We start from the raw sequence: 21815 nt of genomic DNA, 5'->3' as shown, positions 1-21815 counted from the left end.
GCTCCTAATGAGATGGAGAGACATGAAGGGGCTCGTTAGCGGGCCGCGGCGTTAATGCCAGACTATTATTAGTCAGACTCATTAGTCCCTAAACTGCAATTAGGTTTAAAACGGGAAGAAGAAGAAGTCGCAGAAAGAGTGAAGCCGGAGCCATCGAGTGATGTTCAAAGTTTGACCTCCGACCGGGTTTCAGTGAGCAGGCGTTTATACTCCGGTTCTGTCAGGAGTCTGAGGAGCAAAGATCCTCAGAGAAAGGATTCAGTAAAGAACCTGAACAGAACCTGAAGCAGCACACCGGTTCCAGCTGTCTTTAAATGGATGCTGAACAGCAACCAGGAACCATTTCCTCCCGTCGGTCAGCATCACGGCAGATAAACCTCTGACCTCTGAGACGCAGCTCGTCCACGGCGCCCGATGGAGGCGTGGCGGCACCAGCCTGCAGGAGTGTTTCCACTCCTCAAACTGACGGAACATCCAGCTGAAACGGGCCGGCTGTGTTCAGGGTCAAATAAAGCGGTCCGATCTGCTGGTTTCTGCTCTGAACAACAAGGAATCGGGTCTTAAAATACACTTTTATTTACACTGTAAAACAAACACTGTCAGCGTCGTACAGAAGCAAAGATTAAAAGAATCAAACCTTATTTACATGATAAAACATTTCAGCCGATACGATGCAGTTAAAGGAGGTAAAATTCATCTCAGGGCGGCCATTTTGAGGCTACAAACAAACAAATCTGAGCAGCTGCGTCTGTGTTGAACACATCTAACAGGGCTGCTCTTCTTCCTCTTCTTCTTCTTCTTCTTCTTCAGTGGTCCAGGAAGCTGAAGACGCTCCTCTGAGAGGCCTTGGTCTGTCCGGCGGGTTTGTTCTCTCTGCACAGCCTCTTCGCTGCCGGGCTCGCCGCCGCCACCTGGCCCCTCTTCTTCATCACCTGAGGAAGACACATTCACAGAGTTCACCGGCTTCTGATGAGCAGAGCGCACACCAACATGTTGTCAGGAGGCCGACATGAGCAGCGTGGACTCTGGCGCCACCTGCTGGCGGTGCTGCACCAACAAAATAAACCAGTTCATGGATTCTGTTGGAATCAGAAAATTAATTTTTAAATGTGACACTGTGTAAAAATCCCTTCTTCCTGCTCCTGGGAGCATAAAAACAACAGTTCCCCTTTGTTTTAATTCCTTATTATTGTTCTGTCCCACAGATTCTCTGAAAAGCCTCCAGCTGATCCAAAACCCTGCAGCCAGAGTTCTGCTGAGATCTAACAGCAGAGATCATGTTTCTCCAGTTTTAGCTTCTCTTCATTGGCTCCCTGTTAAATTCAGGATATACTTTAAGCTTCTTCTCCTCACATATAAAGCTCTTAATGACCGAGCTCCATCACATCTTAAAGATCTCACAGTTGGATATTTCCCCAACAGAGCACTTTGCTCTCAGGCTGCAGGTTTCCTTGTGGTTCCCAGAGTTTCTAAAAGCAGAATGGGAGGCAGAGCCTTCAGTTATCAGGCCCCTAAAAGCAGAATGGGAGGCAGAGCCTTCAGTTATCAGGCCCCTAAAAGCAGAATGGGAGGCAGAGCCTTCAGTTATCAGGCCCCTAAAAGCAGAAAGGGAGGCAGAGCCTTCAGTTATCAGGCCCCTAAAAGCAGAATGGGAGGCAGAGCCTTCAGTTATCAGGCCCCTAAAAGCAGAATGGGAGGCAGAGCCTTCAGTTATCAGGCCCCTAAAAGCAGAATGGGAGGCAGAGCCTTCAGTTATCAGGCCCCTCTCTGTGGAACCAGCTGCCAGTTTGGCTTCAGGAAGCAGACACCCTCTCTACCTTTAAGATCAGGCTGAAACTTTCCTTTCTGATAAAGCTTATAGTTAGGGATGGCTCAGATGAGCCTGAAACATCCCATAGTTTTAGTAAACTGACTAAAACTATCATATATAGAGCTGGAGTGTTTCGACCACTTTGACTCATGATAAATCATCTCACTGAGAAGTCAGCTGACTGGAAAGTAAACATGTTTCCGAAGGAGCTCCTCATTTAGTTTTCTCAGGAGCTCAAACTTTAACCAAAAAACAGGAAACATGGAAAAAGAATAAATGTGGTCATGAGGCCACGCCCCCTCCCTACACCAACAGGAACAGCGTGGAGAACATCGTATAAACTGAGATTAAATATACCCACAGCACTGTAAAGGCTAAAATATCCTACAGCGCCACCATGTGGTGAGCTGAAGAATGCAGGAGTGTTGGGTAAATCCTCAGCATGTTTAAACCGACTCGTTATGTCCTTTAGACACGTGTCCCAACATAAAACTGACCGACCAGAGACACCGAGTCAGATTTATTCTATTCAGCCTGAACTGTCAGCCGGAATAAAACCATCCAAACGTTCCACTGATCACTGGGAGCTGGATAAGGCCCAGAGTGAACACCAGGAAAGGTTCCCAGATCTCAGTCTGGCATCTGTGGGATCCACGGAGGCCCCGCCCCTAACCTGCAGGCCGTGCTGCTGTCAGATACCACACCTTCAGGGGTGGACTGGGGTCCCCCGACTCACCCGTTTCTGAGGCACGTCTGCCGTCGTGTTGGCCTTCTCAGGAGACAGCGTCTGAAACAGGAAGCCTCGGGTGTTTCTGGGCGCCAGAGGGTTCCCCTCAGAGATGGAGGCCAGTTTCTGCAGGACGGACTGAGGCCGGCTCAGGAGCGAACCCCTCCTCACCTGGAAGAAAGCCCACAGACACTCAGACAGGAAAGAACTTTCTGGTTCAAAAGTAAAGAGAAGAAAGACATTTCAGGGCCAGCAGCTTCTTATTTACAGGGCGAGGCATTACTGCAACACAGAGCCGTAAATGTGATGTAACAGGATCTGGAAATCAGAGTTTATCTGAGCGAGAGGCAGCTGGAAACTGAGGAAAGGAAATCAGATGCTCCTCCCACTGCTGCACAAACTGGACTCACCTGTAAAGGCTGCGAAGGTCTCTGGAAAGGATTCAGAGCCGCTGACGTCTTCTTCTCTGGTTGTGATGCTGCAGGAGGTTCTGGTTCAAACAACAAAATGTCTGATTATTAATGTAAAACATTTCCTCTGAAACTGGTCTGATCGGCTCAATTTGTCCTTCATTTCAAGTTTCAAACAGGGCTGTAAATTATCCAGGTGCTCGATTATTCAGCTTCCCCCGTCCTCTGCTAGCTTCCCCCCCGTCCTCTGCTAGCTTCCCCCCCGTCCTCTGCTAGCTTCCCCCCGTCCTCTGCTAGCTTCCCCCCGTCCTCTGCTAGCTTCCCCCCGTCCTCTGCTAGCTTCCCCCCGTCCTCTGCTAGCTTCCCCCCGTCCTCTGCTAGCTTCCCCCGTCCTCTGCTAGCTTCCTTCTGTCCTCTGCTAGCTTCCCCCCGTCCTCTGCTAGCTTCCCCCCGTCCTCTGCTAGCTTCCCCCCGTCCTCTGCTAGCTTCCCCCCGTCCTCTGCTAGCTTCCCCCCGTCCTCTGCTAGCTTCCCCCGTCCTCTGCTAGCTTCCCCCCGTCCTCTGCTAGCTTCCCCCCGTCCTCTGCTAGCTTCCCCCCGTCCTCTGCTAGCTTCCCCCCGTCCTCTGCTAGCTTCCCCCCGTCCTCTGCTAGCTTCCTTCTGTTCTCTGCTAGCTTCCTTCTGTTCTCTGCTAGCTTCCTTCTGTTCTCTGCTAGCTTCCTTCTGTTCTCTGCTAGCTTCCTTCTGTTCTCTGCTAGCTTCCTTCTGTTCTCTGCTAGCTTCCTTCTGTTCTCTGCTAGCTTCCTTCTGTTCTCTGCTAGCTTCCTTCTGTTCTCTGCTAGCTTCCTTCCGTCCTCTGCTAGCTTCCTTCTGTCCTCTGCTAGCTTCCTCCTGTTCTCTGCTAGCTTCCTTCTGTCCTCTGCTAGCTTCCTTCTGTCCTCTGCTAGCTTCCTTCTGAGCTAACAAGCCGACTGATTTTCATTAAAATGCTAACATGAAATGTTTCCTTGTGTTTGTTCCACTCAGTGGACTCTCTGTGAACTGGCTGCTTTCTGCTGAGATGCTGTAGCATTGATGTTGTGCTATGCTAACTGGCTTTTACAATATTTTCTCTTTCCTTTTCTTTGAAATGCTATAAATTTCAGACATTTTTCCTCTTTTTCTCCATCAAACCAAGCTGTTACCAACAAAAAGCTCTGCGTCCTCACAGCGTTTCTCTCTCTGAGTTCAGCATCTTTTCTGAGCAGCGAAGCTGAAACAGTCGTCTTTGTAGGTGTGAGCAGAGCTCAGCCAGACTCTGGGGGAACATTCCTGTGAAAACTGTCCTTTTTTAACCTGAAATGATCCTGGAAGCGACTCCCTGTAACAGCAGCCTGATCATGTTCTGCACTCACAGCATCACGGTTACAGCCTGAGACCCAGTTGGATCAGACTCATCCATCGATGCTATGAAGTCAGGCGATGGGAGAAATATGCTAAACAAACAGTTTAAATAAATCATACAAAGCAAAGAGGAGCCACTTTTATCATTTTATCATCCGCTGTAACAGGAAGCAGGAGCGCCGCCTGCTGGCGTTCAGCAGGATGTGTCACAGTAAAACCTGTCCCTGTGAAACAGACCACTGAGCAGAACATGTTGGTGCCAGTTAAACCGAGCAGATCATTGGGATCCAGCAGTTTTTGTAGTTTGTACTCGAATCGTTTCACAAACTGAACTTTTAGTGATTTAGCTGTTCCTCCTGTGAGGCTCGGATCAAACTGACCTTTCCTTTGCAGAGTCTTGGCCGTCAGCTTCTTCGCCAGCTTCATAAAATGATCGTCTCCGATCTTCTCATCATCTGCATCCAAATCTTCCCCTTTGTTGGCTTTCTGTTCAGACTGAGGAGCAGAAAGTTCACCACCTGCTCGCAGCTGCTTTAATATCTCTGTTCAGGCTGTGAAACAACGTACCTGCTCCCTCAGCCACTGCTCCCTCTCCAGTCTCGCCTTCCTCCTCTGGACCTCGGCGACGTCCACATCCTCGTCTTCGTCCCCCTCTTCCTGTCCCTCCGCTCCCGTTCGGTCCGTGTTGAACCCATCGTCTGGACAACAGAGTCAAAACAACTGAACTTTTTACCAAAATAAGGCAAAGCTGAAACAACCAGATGTTCAGTTCTTATTCAACATTCACAAAAATCTTCAATTTCTGTCATTTATCAAAGAAAAAAAACAGTTTTTAAATCACAAAGACATAAGAGATAAGAACACAAACAGTTTTATGACCTTAAAATTAAGCATTTTTATCTGTTTGCACAGCAGGTCCGACACATATTACTGCTATAAAAGACAGAAGAAGAAGAAGAACGAGCAGAAGAAGAAGCAGTAGAAGAAGAAGCAGCAGAAGAAGAAGAAAAAACAGGAGGAATCAGCGGTTGTTTCAACAAAAATAAAATAAATAAAACAATAAAAGCCCAACATGATGTCAGAGACATGAATCCTACGTCCAGAACACGGTCCAGTTAAAGGAAAACCACTTTAAAAATGTTCATTTCTCACATCTTCAGCCCAAAGTTCAGCAAAAACAACCTGAAACGTTTCCTTTGGTTCTGATGGAGGAACAACCAACAAACCCTGATCAGAGGAGCTCAGAGTCCTGTGGTTCTGATCGGGTTGCAGCAGATCTCAGATGAATGGACCCGACCTGAACAAGAACTCTGAACCTGATCAGGAGCTCATGGGGAGAAGCCAGAACTGGTGGAATATGAGAGCTTCTGGAAGGTTCTGTCGGCTGCATTCTGGACCATATGTAAGCGGTTCAGAGAGGTTCTGCTCAGATGGTAAAAAGGGAATAATCAGGACGGGATGAGATGATCTGTGCTGGGATCCAACAGCTGATTCAGGCTGAAACATGAAGGAACTCAGCTGTTTACACGCTGATCCGGGATCTGATCCTGGATCAGAACAACACCAAGATTACGTAAAGTGGGTCAGACTGAAAGAACGTCCAGAACCGGTTTTATCTGAGTCCAGCTGAAGAAAGATGTCTGACATCCAGCCTTCATGCAGCTCAGAAAACAAACATACAGCTGAACAGCATCTGTGTAAAAATGGCAGAAACACATTTAAATGTCCTGATTATACGACCCAAAGGAAGCAAACAGCACCGGGCCCAGAACCGAACCCTGGGGAACACCTGAAGACAAAAGCTCAGACGATGACGTGAAATTACAAACATTTACTGTGGAAGACCTTCCAGAAACCTACAAAGAGAACCCCTGATGTACCACCACACCGTAAACCAACATCATCTGATCCATAGCACCAAATGCACAGCTGAGGTCCAGAAGAACCAGAACAGGCCTCCTGCATCACTAAATCTGAGAAGAGCCGCTTTGGTTCAGTGAAGCCAGACTGAAACCTTCAGCAAGCTGTCAGCAAACACTTTTTCTGAAACCTTTTTCCACAAAGCGTTCGGAGCTGCTTCCATGTTGGATCGTCCATATTTAAGATGGCCGCCACCTCCACCCTGACCACCAGAGGGCAGTAGCTGTTACTTTCAGACATTTCCTGCCTCATCCCGTCAGCTCACCAATGTTTTTCCAGCGGAAGCGGCGAGCTCGTCCCGGCCCGTCAGAGTGCAGATCCCCGTCTGCGAGGTAGCGCTCCTGGTACAGCCTGAGGCGGCGCTTATCATCGTCCAGGACGTGTTTCCTGTGAGAAAAACGTTTAGAAATCTTTAAACGGTCACAGCGAGCAGAACTTAATCTACTTAAACCCCAAAGTTGTGACACCAAACATCTGGCAGCAGCCGCCACTCACATGTGGATCTTGTTGACTTGGTCCTGCAGCTCTTCATCAGAGGGAAGCTCCTCCAGAAGCTCCTCTTCCTCGTACTCACTCCCACCGGCGCCATCCTCATCATCAGTGCCGACGTCGCTGCCCGACAGCTCCGCCTCCGAGTCCACGTAGTCGATCAAACTCCTGCGAGCAAACAGAGGCAGAGTTCTGGGGACTCTTCAGGGGAAACCATCGTTCCTTCAGAGGCTGAAGAATGAAAGCTTTCCCCAGAAAACTCATCGGAATAAAGTTACATTTGAATTTGTACATACATCTTCTTCCTCTTCTTCTTCTTCTTTACTCGGCGGGGTGCGAACACGCCCTGCAGCTCCTCCTCCTCCACATCACTGGCGTCTCCCTCATCCTCCTCTTCTTCACCATCTTCCTCTTCCTGCACACAGAAGTCATTTCATGAACATCTGGAGGAAGCTTTGCCTCCAAATCCAAAGACATTTTTTTACCTTGTCACTTTCTACGTCTGACAGAAGGTGGAACTCGCAGTCCTCCTCCTCCTCCTCCTCCTCCTCCTCTTCCTCCTCCTCCTTCTTTGTACTGTGCAGAGAAATCTCAGTAAGACCTAAATATTCCTTTTAAAGGAGTGGAAACAGAGCAGCTCTCCACAGAGGGAGGAGCGACCGACAGCTGGAGTCTGTACCTGTCCTGTTCTGGTGAAGCTCCGGCAGCAGAACCTGAAACCAGCAGCAGAGGAGACTCAACATGAGAGGAAACTAAGACACGCTTTGTGTTAAAGGTGCTTTGATTTGAGGTCATTCAACCCCGACTCCTCAGAGAAGAGGAGCAGACTCACCCGTCCTGGGGAATTTACCCGAGCACAGCCCCAGCAGCTGATCCATGGTGTTATCCTCCTCCTGCCTGCCTTCCTTCCCCGTTTCCATCAGCTCCTCTTCGGCCCGACTCTGTGGAAACGCTCCCGAGCACAACCCGAGCAGCTCGTCCTCCTGCGTTGCTCCGAGGCCAACGCTCCGCTGCGATCTGCTCTCTGCCGTCCCAAAGACCCCCGAGCACAGCCCCAGCAGCTCCCCCATGTTGGCGTCCATGGCGTTTTCATCCAGGCTGTCCATGATCAGCTGTCTCTTATGGGAGGGGGGGGCGCCAGGCCGCGGCCCCACGTTCAGGAAGCCGTCCGCATCCAGCAGCTGGGAGTGGGTGTCGTCTTCCAGAGAGAAACGACCCTGCGAGTCTCCTCCCAGACCGGGACCAGAGGCCCCTCCTCCCAGGGGTCCCGAGTCGGCACCGGGGGAGGGGGGAGCGTACAGGTCCTGCGAGTCCTCCACAGGGAGGCAGAGGGAAGGCTCCGAGAGTTTTCCTGAACTCTGATGGGAGGAGGGAAAACTAAGTGAGATCTTTAGGAGGGAACAAATCAATAAATCTAGTCAAGGCTGCAGCGAATGATTACTGAGCTACTCCAGCGTTTACTCGACGACTCAGATGTTTGTTCTCCGCAAGCTTCCCCCTGCACTCCGCTAGCTTCCCCCTGTACTCCGCTAGCTTCCCCCTGTACTCCGCAAGCTTCCCCCTGTACTCCGCAAGCTTCCCCCTGTACTCCGCTAGCTTCCCCCTGTACTCCGCTAGCTTCCCCCTGTACTCCGCTAGCTTCCCCCTGTACTCCGCTAGCTTCCCCCTGTACTCCGCTAGCTTCCCCCTGTACTCCGCTAGCTTCCCCCTGTACTCCGCTAGCTTCCCCCTGTACTCCGCTAGCTTCCCCCTGTACTCCGCTAGCTTCCCCCTGTTCTATGCTAGCTCCCCCCTGTTCTATGCTAGCTTCCTTCTCAGCTAACAAGTCAACTGATTTCCATTAAAATGCTAACGTGAAACGTTCCCTTGTGTTTGTTCCGCTCAGTGGACTTGATATGTGAACTGGCTGCTTTTCTCTGAGCTCTGATGTCTTTTCTCAGCTGTTCTGATAAAGATTAGCTTTTTTTTCCTCCCCTTACAGCGACAGCTTTAAGAGCTTCCAGCTGACCCCCCCCTCCTGTCTTTAACTGTCCGTGTGACCACTGGAATCGTCTGAACCCATGAATCATGAGCAGCTTTCTTTTTGTAATGAGGCTGAACTTCAAGCCTCCCCCTGTTCCACGCTAGCTTCCCCCTGTTCCACGCTAGCTTCCCCCTGTTCCACGCTAGCTTCCCCCTGTTCCACGCTAGCTTCCCCCTGTTCCACGCTAGCTTCCCCCTGTTCCACGCTAGCTTCCCCCGTTCCACGCTAGCTTCCCCCTGTTCCACGCTAGCTTCCCCCTGTTCCACGCTAGCTTCCCCCTGTTCCACGCTAGCTTCCCCCTGTTCTACGCTAGCTTCCCCCTGTTCTACGCTAGCTTCCCCCTGTTCTACGCTAGCTTCCCTCTGTTCTAACAAGTCAACTGATTTCCATTAAAATGCTAACATGAAATGTTCCCTTGTGTTTGTTCCGCTCAGTGGACTCTATATTTGAACTGGCTGCTTTTCTCTGAGCTCTGATGTCTTTTCTCAGCTGTTCTGATAAAGATTAGCTTTTTTTCCTCCCCTTACAGCGACAGCTTTAAGAGCTTCCAGCTGACCCCCCCCTCCTGTTTTTAACTGTCCGTGTGACCACTGGAATCGTCTGAACCCATGAATCATGAGCAGCTTTCTTTTTGTAATGAGGCTGAACTTCAAGCCTCCCCCTGTTCCCCGCTAGCTTCCCCCTGTTCCCCGCTAGCTTCCCCCTGTTCCCCGCTAGCCTCCCCCTGTTCCCCGCTAGCCTCCCCCTGTTCCCCGCTAGCCTCCCCCTGTTCCCCGCTAGCCTCCCCCTGTGCCCCGCTAGCCTCCCCCTGTTCCCCGCTAGCTTCCCCCTGTTCCCCGCTAGCTTCCCCCTGTTCCCCGCTAGCTTCCCCCTGTTCCCCGCTAGCTTCCCCCTGTTCCCCGCTAGCTTCCCCCTGTACTCCGCTAGCTTCCCCCTGTACTCCGCTAGCTTCCCCCTGTTCCACGCTAGCTTCCCCCTGTTCCACGCTAGCTTCCCCCTGTTCCACGCTAGCTTCCCCCTGTTCTACGCTAGCTTCCCCCTGTTCTACGCTAGCTTCCCCCTGTTCTACGCTAGCTTCCCTCTGTTCTAACAAGTCAACTGATTTCCATTAAAATGCTAACATGAAATGTTCCCTTGTGTTTGTTCCGCTCAGTGGACTCTATATTTGAACTGGCTGCTTTTCTCTGAGCTCTGATGTCTTTTCTCAGCTGTTCTGATAAAGATTAGCTTTTTTTCCTCCCCTTACAGCGACAGCTTTAAGAGCTTCCAGCTGACCCCCCCCTCCTGTTTTTAACTGTCCGTGTGACCACTGGAATCGTCTGAACCCATGAATCATGAGCAGCTTTCTTTTTGTAATGAGGCTGAACTTCAAGCCTCCCCCTGTTCCCCGCTAGCTTCCCCCTGTTCCCCGCTAGCTTCCCCCTGTTCCCCGCTAGCCTCCCCCTGTTCCCCGCTAGCCTCCCCCTGTTCCCCGCTAGCCTCCCCCTGTTCCCCGCTAGCCTCCCCCTGTTCCCCGCTAGCCTCCCCCTGTTCCCCGCTAGCTTCCCCCTGTTCCCCGCTAGCTTCCCCCTGTTCCCCGCTAGCTTCCCCCTGTTCCCCGCTAGCTTCCCCCTGTTCCCCGCTAGCTTCCCCCTGTACTCCGCTAGCTTCCCCCTGTACTCCGCTAGCTTCCCCCTGTTCCACGCTAGCTTCCCCCTGTTCCACGCTAGCTTCCCCCTGTTCCACGCTAGCTTCCCCCTGTTCCACGCTAGCTTCCCCCTGTTCCACGCTAGCTTCCCCCTGTTCCACGCTAGCTTCCCCCTGTTCCACGCTAGCTTCCCCCTGTTCTACGCTAGCTTCCCCCTGTTCTACGCTAGCTTCCCCCTGTTCTCTGCTAGCTTCCTTCTGTTCTAACAAGTCAACTGATTTCCATTAAAATGCTAACATGAAATGTTCCCTTGTGTTTGTTCCGCTCAGTGGACTCTATATTTGAACTGGCTGCTTTTCTCTGAGCTCTGATGTCTTTTCTCAGCTGTTCTGATAAAGATTAGCTTTTTTTCCTCCCCTTACAGCGACAGCTTTAAGAGCTTCCAGTTTCCATGAATCATGAGCAGCTTTCTTTTTGTAATGCGGCTGAACTTCAACTCTCAGGACGTTCCATTATTTTCCATCTCACCTTGGAGGCAGAGCCGAGGAAGCTGGGCCGGGAGAAGCAGGTCGAGGGCGAGTGGAAGATGGAGTTGGAGACGCCTCGTCCCATGGAGCGCTGGTTAGTGACCGGCTGGTAGGAGGTAATCATGGACCCGGCCAGCTCGAAGCTGCTGTTGTGGCTGTTGTCCTTCAGGGACTGAGAGTCGTCCTCCTCTGGAGAACAGAAGAAGTGTTAAATTCCTTTTTTCAGAAAGCAGCGAGAACATCTGGATCATCTTTGCCTGAACCCACCCATCTTATTGTCATGTCCAGCAGGTCCAGACCTTCTGACACCATCTCTGGAGAGAACAGAACCACACAGTCAACATGGCGGCACAGCTCTGGGCGCTTTCATTCGTCCTAAAAGCTTTGGTCAGACGTACCCGGTGCGAGAACACGAGCTGCCGGGGAACAGCATCAGAGTGCCGTCTGTGTGCAGGAGGTCAGGGGTCGGCGCCGCAGGAGAAGGACTCTCCTCCTCATCCTCTGCACCATCGTCACCTCCCAGTAAGTCGTCCACGCCCTGCCACCCAGGAGGCGACAAAGCGCCGCATTCACTTAAAAAGTTGCTCTCAGTCATCTAAATCAGTAACTAACTCGTCTTCTTTTACCTCCTCCTCCGACTCATCCGTCAGATCTTCCTCCTCCTCCTCCTCCTCCTCCTCCTCACAGTCTTCGTTGTCGAGGCGGTGTAGCTCGGCCTTGCGTTCCCTCTCCTCCCTCCGGCGCTGGGCCATGGCGAGCTGAAGGCGTTGCTTCAGCGTCAGCAGCTTCTCTCCTTCAGAGACGAGCAGGTGAGCTGCTGCAGGTGCTCATTTCTAACGCGCCCTCACCACAAACTGAACCTTTCTCCAGAACGTGTGCTGCGTTTACAGACCTGGTTTGGTGGGCGCCGGCTCCTTGGCGCCATCCTTAACGGTGACGGTGACAGACTCTGCGTGCAGCTCCTCCTGGCCAGAGGGGGCGCTGTCTTTGCGGATGATGCTGAGCTGCATGGTGCGCTCTCCCTGGGGGTGAGCGGGTGCCTGAACGTGTCGAAGGTACCGCTCCTTCAGAGCCGTCACACCTGTTGGAGAACAAAGCGGTGAGACAGCAGCCGCTTTCTGACTCCCTGACGTTCTGATGACATCATGACTCACCGGGGTTGGACCGAGGAGGCTCGAGCTGAACGAAGGCGCCATTATCCGGACACAGCTTCGCCACAGGTGGGGGGTCCAGTCCGAGCTCCTTCAGTCTGCTCAGTTTGTCCTTCTTGGGTCTGGCTGCAGGTTCTGACGCAGCCTCCGGCTGACACACCGCTTCCTGGACCTCAGAGCCTGCTGCAGGCCCACTTTGTTCTGGGGGGTGAGCTGAGCTTTCCTGCCCAGCGTCACCAGCAGGGAGCGACTCCTGCAGACTCTCAGAGAGGTAAAGCATCGGGCCGGACTGCTGCTCGGGTTCTGGGCTCTCAGAGGTTCCTCTGGGCTGGCTGAGGCTCTCCTGCTGTGGGGACGAGGAAGCTGCAGGCTGAGCTAAAGACTGGACCCGAGTGGGAGGAGAGTCCTGCTCCGTGGACGGCTCGCTGGGTCCGATTACAGAAGGAGGAGGAGCCGCCATCATCTCCGAATACTTCACAGATCTGAAAAGAGGAAGATTTGCTTTAATTATGATGACAAAAGAAACAAAAGACCAACTCAGGATGTCTAACGGCTCTCGTTCCTCAGGGAGAAGCTTCTGGAGGGTCTTTGATCACCTGGATCTACAGGTTGGAGGGTAATAAAGGGATAAAAAAGTGTTTTTGGTTTAAATGCTACTCATATACGACTGATCCAGCCTCAGATGTGGCTCATGTCAGGCCTCAGAACTTATATTTACTTCAACAGCGCCATGGCAGGACCTTCCGGCCGGACTTTCTTCTTGAAGAACTGGTCGATGGTCTTGGGCTCAGGGATGTGGTACGGCAGGCCGAGCGTGGACTCTGCAGAGGAACAAGGCAAAAGTTCAGCTTAAGCTCAGCTGGTAAACTGAAGGATGGAAGCTGGTAAACTGAAGGATGGAAGCAGTGAAGCTGGTAAACTGAAGGATGAAAGCAGTGAAGCTGGTAAACTGAAGGATGGAAGCAGTGAAGCTGGTAAACTGAAGGATGGAAGCAGTGAAGCTGGTAAACTGAAGGATGGAAGCAGTGAAGCTGGTAAACTGAAGGATGGAAGCAGTGAAGCTGGTAAACTGAAGGATGGAAGCAGTGAAGCTGGTAAACTGAAGGATGGAAGCAGTGAAGCTGGTAAACTGAAGGATGGAAGCAGTGAAGCTGGTAAACTGAAGGATGGAAGCAGAGAAGCTGGTAAACTGAAGGATGGAAGCAGTGAAGCTGGTAAACTGAAGGATGGAAGCAGTGAAGCTGGTAGACTGAAGGATGGAAGCAGTGAAGCTGGTAAACTGAAGGATGGAAGCAGTGAAGCTGGTAAACTGAAGGATGGAAGCAGTGAAGCTGGTAAACTGAAGGATGGAAGCTGGTAAACTGAAGGATGGAAGCTGGTAAACTGAAGGATGGAAGCTGGTAAACTGAAGGATGGAAGCTGGTAAACTGAAGGATGGAAGCTGGTAAACTGAAGGATGGAAGCTGGTAAACTGAAGGATGGAAGCTGGTAAACTGAAGGATGGAAGCAGTGAAGCTGGTAAACTGAAGGATGGAAGCAGTGAAGCTGGTAAACTGAAGGATGGAAGCAGTGAAGCTGGTAAACTGAAGGATGGAAGCAGTGAAGCTGGTAAACTGAAGGATGGAAGCAGTGAAGCTGGTAAACTGAAGGATGGAAGCAGTGAAGCTGGTAAACTGAAGGATGGAAGCAGAGAAGCTGGTAAACTGAAGGATGGAAGCTGGTAAACTGAAGGATGGAAGCAGTGAAGCCGGTAAACTGAAGGAAGAAAGCAGTGAAGCTGGTAAACTGAAGGATGGAAGCAGTGAAGCTGGTAAACTGAAGGATGAAAGCAGTGAAGCTGATTAAACTGAAGGATGGAAGCAGAGAAGCTGGTAAACTGAAGGATGGAAGCAGTGAAGCTGGTAAACTGAAGGATGGAAGCAGTGAAGCTGGTAAACTGAAGGATGGAAGCAGAGAAGCTGGTAAACTGAAGGATGGAAGCAGTGAAGCCGGTAAACTGAAGGAAGAAAGCAGTGAAGCTGGTAAACTGAAGGATGGAAGCTGGTAAACTGAAGGATGGAAGCAGAGAAGCTGGTAAACTGAAGGATGGAAGCTGGTAAACTGAAGGATGGAAGCAGTGAAGCTGGTAAACTGAAGGATGGAAGCAGAGAAGCTGGTAAACTGAAGGATGGAAGCAGTGAAGCTGGTAAACTGAAGGATGGAAGCAGAGAAGCTGGTAAACTGAAGGATGGAAGCAGTGAAGCTGGTAAACTGAAGGATGGAAGCAGTGAAGCTGGTAAACTGAAGGATGGAAGCAGTGAAGCTGATTAAACTGAAGGATGGAAGCAGAGAAGCTGGTAAACTGAAGGATGGAAGCTGGTAAACTGAAGGATGGAAGCAGTGAAGCTGGTAAACTGAAGGATGGAAGCAGTGAAGCTGGTAAACTGAAGGAAGAAAGCAGTGAAGCTGGTAAACTGAAGGATGGAAGCAGTGAAGCTGGTAAACTGAAGGATGGAAGCAGTGAAGCTGATTAAACTGAAGGATGGAAGCAGTGAAGCTGGTTAAACTGAAGGATGGAAGCAGTGAAGCTGGTAAACTGAAGGATGGAAGCAGTGAAGCTGGTAAACTGAAGGATGGAAGCAGTGAAGCTGGTAAACTGAAGGATGGAAGCAGTGAAGCTGGTAAACTGAAGGATGGAAGCAGTGAAGCTGGTAAACTGAATGATGGAAGCAGTGAAGCTGGTAAACTGAAGGATGGAAGCAGTGAAGCTGGTAAACTGAAGGATGGAAGCAGAGAAGCTGGTAAACTGAAGGATGGAAGCAGTGAAGCTGGTAAACTGAAGGATGGAAGCAGAGAAGCTGGTAAACTGAAGGATGGAAGCTGGTAAACTGAAGGATGGAAGCAGTGAAGCTGGTAAACTGAAGGATGGAAGCAGTGAAGCTGGTAAACTGAAGGATGGAAGCAGTGAAGCTGGTAAACTGAAGGATGGAAGCAGTGAAGCTGGTAAACTGAAGGATGGAAGCAGTGAAGCTGGTAAACTGAAGGATGGAAGCAGAGAAGCTGGTAAACTGAAGGATGGAAGCAGTGAAGCTGGTAAACTGAAGGATGGAAGCAGTGAAGCTGGTAAACTGAAGGATGGAAGCAGTGAAGCTGGTAAACTGAAGGATGGAAGCAGTGAAGCTGGTAAACTGAAGGATGGAAGCAGAGAAGCTGGTAAACTGAAGGATGGAAGCAGTGAAGCCGGTAAACTGAAGGAAGAAAGCAGTGAAGCTGGTAAACTGAATGATGGAAGCAGTGAAGCTGGTAAACTGAAGGATGGAAGCAGTGAAGCTGGTAAACTGAAGGATGGAAGCAGTGAAGCTGGTAAACTGAAGGATGGAAGCAGAGAAGCTGGTAAACTGAAGGATGGAAGCTGGTAAACTGAAGGATGGAAGCTGGTAAACTGAAGGATGGAAGCAGAGAAGCTGGTAAACTGAAGGATGGAAGCAGAGAAGCTGGTAAACTGAAGGATGGAAGCAGAGAAGCTGGTAAACTGAAGGATGGAAGCAGTGAAGCTGGTAAACTGAAGGATGGAAGCAGTGAAGCTGGTAAACTGAAGGATGGAAGCAGTGAAGCTGGTAAACTGAAGGATGGAAGCAGTGAAGCTGATTAAACTGAAGGATGGAAGCAGAGAAGCTGGTAAACTGAAGGATGGAAGCAGTGAAGCTGGTAAACTGAAGGATGGAAGCAGTGAAGCTGGTAAACTGAAGGATGGAAGCTGGTAAACTGAAGGATGGAAGCTGGTAAACTGAATGATGGAAGCAGTGAAGCTGGTAAACTGAAGGATGGAAGCAGTGAAGCTGATTAAACTGAAGGATGGAAGCAGAGAAGCTGGTAAACTGAAGGATGGAAGCAGTGAAGCTGGTAAACTGAAGGATGGAAGCAGTGAAGCTGGTAAACTGAAGGATGGAAGCAGTGAAGCTGGTAAACTGAAGGATGGAAGCAGTGAAGCTGGTAAACTGAAGGATGGAAGCAGAGAAGCTGGTAAACTGAAGGATGGAAGCTGGTAAACTGAAGGATGGAAGCTGGTAAACTGAAGGATGGAAGCTGGTAAACTGAAGGATGGAAGCAGAGAAGCTGGTAAACTGAAGGATGGAAGCTGGTAAACTGAAGGATGGAAGCTGGTAAACTGAAGGATGGAAGCTGGTAAACTGAAGGATGGAAGCTGGTAAACTGAAGGATGGAAGCAGTGAAGCTGGTAAACTGAAGGATGGAAGCAGTGAAGCTGGTAAACTGAAGGATGGAAGCAGAGAAGCTGGTAAACTGAAGGATGGAAGCTGGTAAACTGAAGGATGGAAGCTGGTAAACTGAAGGATGGAAGCAGTGAAGCTGGTAAACTGAAGGATGGAAGCAGAGAAGCTGGTAAACTGAAGGATGGAAGCAGAGAAGCTGGTAAACTGAAGGATGGAAGCAGAGAAGCTGGTAAACTGAAGGATGGAAGCAGAGAAGCTGGTAAACTGAAGGATGGAAGCAGAGAAGCTGGTAAACTGAAGGATGGAAGCAGTGAAGCTGGTAAACTGAAGGATGGAAGCAGTGAAGCTGGTAAACTGAAGGATGGAAGCAGAGAAGCTGGTAAACTGAAGGATGGAAGCAGAGAAGCTGGTAAACTGAAGGATGGAAGCTGGTAAACTGAAGGATGGAAGCTGGTAAACTGAAGGATGGAAGCTGGTAAACTGAAGGATGGAAGCAGTGAAGCTGGTAAACTGAAGGATGGAAGCAGTGAAGCTGGTAAACTGAAGGATGGAAGCAGAGAAGCTGGTAAACTGAAGGATGGAAGCTGGTAAACTGAAGGATGGAAGCTGGTAAACTGAAGGATGGAAGCAGAGAAGCTGGTAAACTGAAGGATGGAAGCAGAGAAGCTGGTAAACTGAAGGATGGAAGCAGAGAAGCTGGTAAACTGAAGGATGGAAGCAGAGAAGCTGGTAAACTGAAGGATGGAAGCAGAGAAGCTGGTAAACTGAAGGATGGAAGCAGTGAAGCTGGTAAACTGAAGGATGGAAGCAGTGAAGCTGGTAAACTGAAGGATGGAAGCAGAGAAGCTGGTAAACTGAAGGATGGAAGCAGTGAAGCTGGTAAACTGAAGGATGGAAGCTGGTAAACTGAAGGATGGAAGCTGGTAAACTGAAGGATGGAAGCTGGTAAACTGACCTCTGACCAGCCTCTGGGACTCGCTGTGGAGCTGCTTCATTGCCTCTTTGCTGGCACGAGCAGCTTTTCTCTCCTGCAGACAGTAAAAAGTCTTTATGACGCCTCTCAGATTTTCTGAGCGTATTAAACGCAGAGTTGTGGATTGCTTACCACACGCTGAGGCTTATCTGGCGCCTCCTCCTCCTCCTCCTCTTCGTCAGGATTCTGCAGCGACATTAAAACCCGATTAGACCCCGTTTTCACTTCCTTTCAGCAGAGCTTCATGAATGTGTTGCATTCTAACAGAGATGCTTTCATGCCTTGAGCTTTTTCATCTTGTGCTGGACTGCAGCTCGGATGGCTTCCAGGGACTCCTCCTCCTCCTCCTCCTCCTCCTCTTCATCGTGCAGCCCGGTGTCGAACAGGTCCGTGTCACCCAGAGGACATCCGCTGTCGTCCATGGCGCGAGGAAGAGGCACGTCCTGCGGAAACCAGAACATTTACCGTTTTATCAGCGCCAAACACGAAGTTCTTTGGGGTTAATCTGAGCTGAAGGTCGTTTCCAAACGGTTAAAAACTCACTTCTTCTCTTTCACAGAAACGCTGCTTCTTCTTCTTCAGTTTCTCCACCACCTTGCTGTACTTTTCCTTCTTCTCCCGGTGTCGCCGACTCTTCCCTCTCTTCTTTGCTTCCACTTCCCTCCTCACCTCCTCCTCCCCCGTTTCTCGCTTCTTCTCTTGCTCGCCGTCTTCACTATCAGAGGGGGCGTGGCTTATTCTCCTGCTCTTCTGCCCCTCCTGGTCTTTCCTGTTGTCCTTCTTCTCCACAGTCTCCATCTCCTCTCCGCTGGACGCAGATAACAGCAGTGCTTCGGCCATGTTGATGCTCTTCTCGGCCGCCTCCTCTTCCTCGCTGTCGCTGTCTCTGATGGCGTTGCGGCGAGGCTTTCTGTGAGCTGCGATATCTTCATCAGATTCTGAAAAACAAAGAAACTATTGCAACTCATCTCGACACCATCATTAATCGTATTGGAGACAAACATCAGGTCAGATTTGAGACAGTTCCTCTAAGTCAGGACGAAGCGCTGGTCCACAGGTCGCCTTCCTACAGAAGCCAGGAGGGGACAAACCAAACTGTCTCTAAATCGCAGGGAGGATGAGGAGGAAGCTTTGCATTCATGCTGCTCAGAGGACCTTTGGACCTAAACAACATTTCCGTTTAGTCTCCCCACACGCTGTACCTGGAAGGTCGTCTTCTTTGACGGCCGTCTCTGCGACCACCTCCTCTGCTGGAGAGCCCATCCCGCTGTCCGAGTCGCTCTCCGGGGCGGTCGGCGCCTCAGCCGGCGCCACCTCTGCCTGAGGCAACAACACAAAACAAAACTTTGGCTGCTTGGAGCCTCTCTGGTGGACTCCTGTCCGTTTGGAACCTTTGGTGCAAACTGACTGCCACAGTTTAAGGAGGCGGGACGCCGACTGGAAGCGTTCTTTCATGAAATCCAGTGTTACGACTGTAGAACGTTTAAGCTGCAACATTCAGGATGATGTGAAGCAAACACGAAGCATGGCTGATAAATATCACGCTGAGCTTAGCTTGTGGATCAGTGGTTACTTTTCATTCAGCATTTAAACCAGATCCAGTTCAAAAACCTCCTCACTTGGACTAGTTAAATCTGGATTAAGGATAATTTTAGGGTTAGTTAAAACCCTAAAACTCCCACAAAGCTTTTAACACACTTTGTAATTGTTAAACTGCTGTCAATGAAAATGGAAAACAGGGCAATTTCATAGCTTTTATCCCACTTATAGACTACAGACGACCAGGTCCTGGTCAAACCCAGACTAGATTATCATAACGAGGACAGAGACGCTCAAACACACAGTTTGTGATCTTTTAAAGCTTTATTCTATCATTTCATTGCTTTTTGGCATCTAAACCACTTCAGGTCAAACAGCATAACACTCATACTGCTCAGATTTGGACATAATATCCCAGATATAACACAGACTCTTTGAAAACCGTTTCTGGTTGGTTAAAGCTTTCTTATTTTCTTGAAAATGCAGTTAAAGTCAGGCTGATGGCGCCCTGCAGGAACCAAACAATGGCTTCCTCCCAGCATGCACAGCTCCCTGAATGTTCGTTTAAACACTACAAAAACCTTTACACTGCTCTCCACTAACAGCCCATTTGATGTCGGCTTAGGTTCATGTGAAGTTTTAACAGTGGTCATCTGATTAGAATACTGTACTGATATTAGATTAATCGATTAAAGCAGGCCGAGTCAGTACCGGCTAACCTAGCCAGGGAGCTAAGTGGCTAACGCTAACATAAACCACTCTTTAACAACACTTCGACTGATTTAATCAATAGTTAATAACTGAGAAGATAAATTCCGTCGGTCTGATAGTGTCCCCGTACACTAACTGATAACTGATTATACCTGGAGTCGCTTCCTCACCTGCTGCTGAGACAGAACCAGACTCATCTTTGTCCCCGGGCTACTTCACCTCCTCCAACGGATCAAAACCCGCAGAGACGCCGCTCCACCGAACCGTCGCTGTCGAAAAGAAAGGATCCGCGTTACAGCGCTATTTTAGCTACTTAACACACATTTATGCCACGTTCAACGGCTCCGCTCCTCTTCCTCCCGCCTGTTCACACACAGAATAGAAAGTTTGAGCTTTCGCGCGCCGTGACAGCTGGCCCGCAGTTTTTCATCACCGAGGCGTCAATCCACCGCTTCCTGCTCTGCCATTGGTCCACTCGAGACATTTGTATCCGCCCACTATGACGTCACAGTTGAGCTAAAACACGATTCCATCACCGGGAGAGTGTGGACGGGCGGGGTTAAGGGTTTCTCTGAATAACAAAGGGCAGATTATGGGTTATTGTCGCTTTTACGGGTTTTCTTCCCTTTCTGATTATACTATCTTTAGAATTATCTTTCTAAAAAATGAGTGAAATAGATTTTTACAGACTAAACTGTCTCCCTTCCTTATTTTCTACAGGAATTTAATATACAGACATTACTTTACACCAAATAACATCTATTTGTTGATCCTAATCCACATAAATGATCTGACCAGGGTCTGAAAGGTTTTTAATTCTGATGATAAGCGCCTTGTTGTTTCACATGATAAATTCAGCGCACTGATTCAGAAACAAATTAGCTTAAATCAAATCTTAAATACTTTCAGATGAACAATCAGTTTGATTTAATGTCATAGTGTCCAAAACTCTTCTATCATTCAGTAATATTCAGGACACGAATCAACTTCTCATCCACTCCTGATGAAACAGTAACAGTCTCCTGGACTCACTGGTTTACACCTGAACTCCACCACCTTAGAGCCACCTGGAACCTTCTGCAGAGCAGCTGGTCTCACGGTTCATCAGGACATGAATCACATTCTTCTGTAAGAACTCTCTCTCCATTGCATAATCCAGTTACAGTGCAGGTTTAATCAGACTAGGCCACAGTTACTCACAAGCATTATTTCTCTGTTGGCCATTTGCACTCACCTGATTTATGCAGGTTGACCAACAAGCCCTCGTATCCCAGCCACCTCTCCCTTCCTCCCTGCCACTCTATGGGCTTTAACTTCCCTCTGCTGTCGATATCTGACCTCATCCACAAATCTGATCCTCTCCCTACTTCTCTGGTGAATCCATCCGTTCTCTGAGCTGCAATAATAACTCCAGTTATGAAGAAACCTGGTTCTAACACCAGTAATCTCAGTAACCTTTGTCCCATCTCCAGTCTCCCCGCTCAGGTTCACGATCAGCTCGATGACCTCCTCGTGGCCGCTGACTCTGACTCTGAACGCCGAACCGTCGTCATCCTCCTCGACTTCAGTGCAGCCTTCGACTCAATCTCCCACCAACATCCTGGAGCCCTGGGCTGGTTTTAATCACATCAGCTGGTCCAACTGAAATGCTTTACATCCCACCCCCCACGGTTCTGTGCTGGGACCTTCCTGTTCATGACCTGCCTCCTTCCTCTTGGTAATATTTTCTATAAATACAACACCGAGCTCTTCCTGTGCCTGTTACTGCTGTTTTGATTCTTTTATCTTATCTTTTGTGCCTTCAGTGTCCTGAATGGCACAAATAAATTAAATAAATGATTTTATTTCAAAGTTAAAGCTGAAAGATGTTTTCACAGAAGTGAAACGACTGAAGTTGATCATATTTGATATGAAACACTGATCTGGTCTGTGAAGGGACGATGAAGTGAGTTTGTTAATCTGTAAATCATTTCTGTATTTTAAATCTATTATAGTTTAATTGATCTCTATAATCTGTAAAATGATTCGGGTCCCAATTATCACCTGAATGTAATAAGAAATTCATGAGAATGGTCAATTTTATCAAAAATTATGACGAGTTTGCCCCTTTTATCAGAAAGTTTAAAGTATTTTAATGTTTTGAACACATTACTGAAATATATCTTGCATTCAGACGCTCCATGAACTTCCCTTCATCATTACTCAGTGAAATGTAGGTGTTAAGTCTCTCTGAGACAATGTGTAGCCATCACTGCTGTTTGAAAACACAATATTTGATATTTTCATGAAAGAAATATACGAGAAGGTTTTTGATT

The 21815-nt window shown here is 49.3% G+C and overlaps 1 protein-coding gene across 1 annotated transcript; it reads right to left on the bottom strand.

Annotated features, from left to right (window-relative positions):
* Positions 1-723: 723 nt before the first annotated feature.
* LOC140275706 (claspin) lies at positions 724-19939 on the bottom strand. Its single transcript, XM_072371234.1, has 24 exons — positions 19671-19939; positions 18453-18570; positions 17794-18188; positions 17532-17693; positions 17383-17436; positions 17233-17305; positions 12785-12887; positions 12070-12548; positions 11808-11996; positions 11542-11708; positions 11314-11453; positions 11183-11229; positions 10917-11104; positions 7571-8096; positions 7403-7451; positions 7224-7314; positions 7035-7153; positions 6745-6906; positions 6515-6636; positions 4897-5027; positions 4710-4824; positions 2948-3027; positions 2547-2708; positions 724-932 (listed from the first exon to the last, which is right to left on the bottom strand). The coding sequence occupies exons 1-24, from the start codon at positions 19695-19697 to the stop codon at positions 807-809; spliced, it is 3825 nt and encodes a 1274-aa protein (XP_072227335.1). The 5' UTR covers positions 19698-19939; the 3' UTR covers positions 724-806.
* Positions 19940-21815: the final 1876 nt, after the last annotated feature.

Source organism: Leuresthes tenuis, unplaced genomic scaffold, assembly GCF_036924035.1.
Source record: "Leuresthes tenuis unplaced genomic scaffold, fLeuTen1.0.hap1 SCAF_18, whole genome shotgun sequence".
In the NCBI taxonomy this organism is placed as follows: domain Eukaryota; kingdom Metazoa; phylum Chordata; class Actinopteri; order Atheriniformes; family Atherinopsidae; genus Leuresthes; species Leuresthes tenuis.
This window is presented reverse-complemented; position numbering and strand designations above follow the sequence as displayed.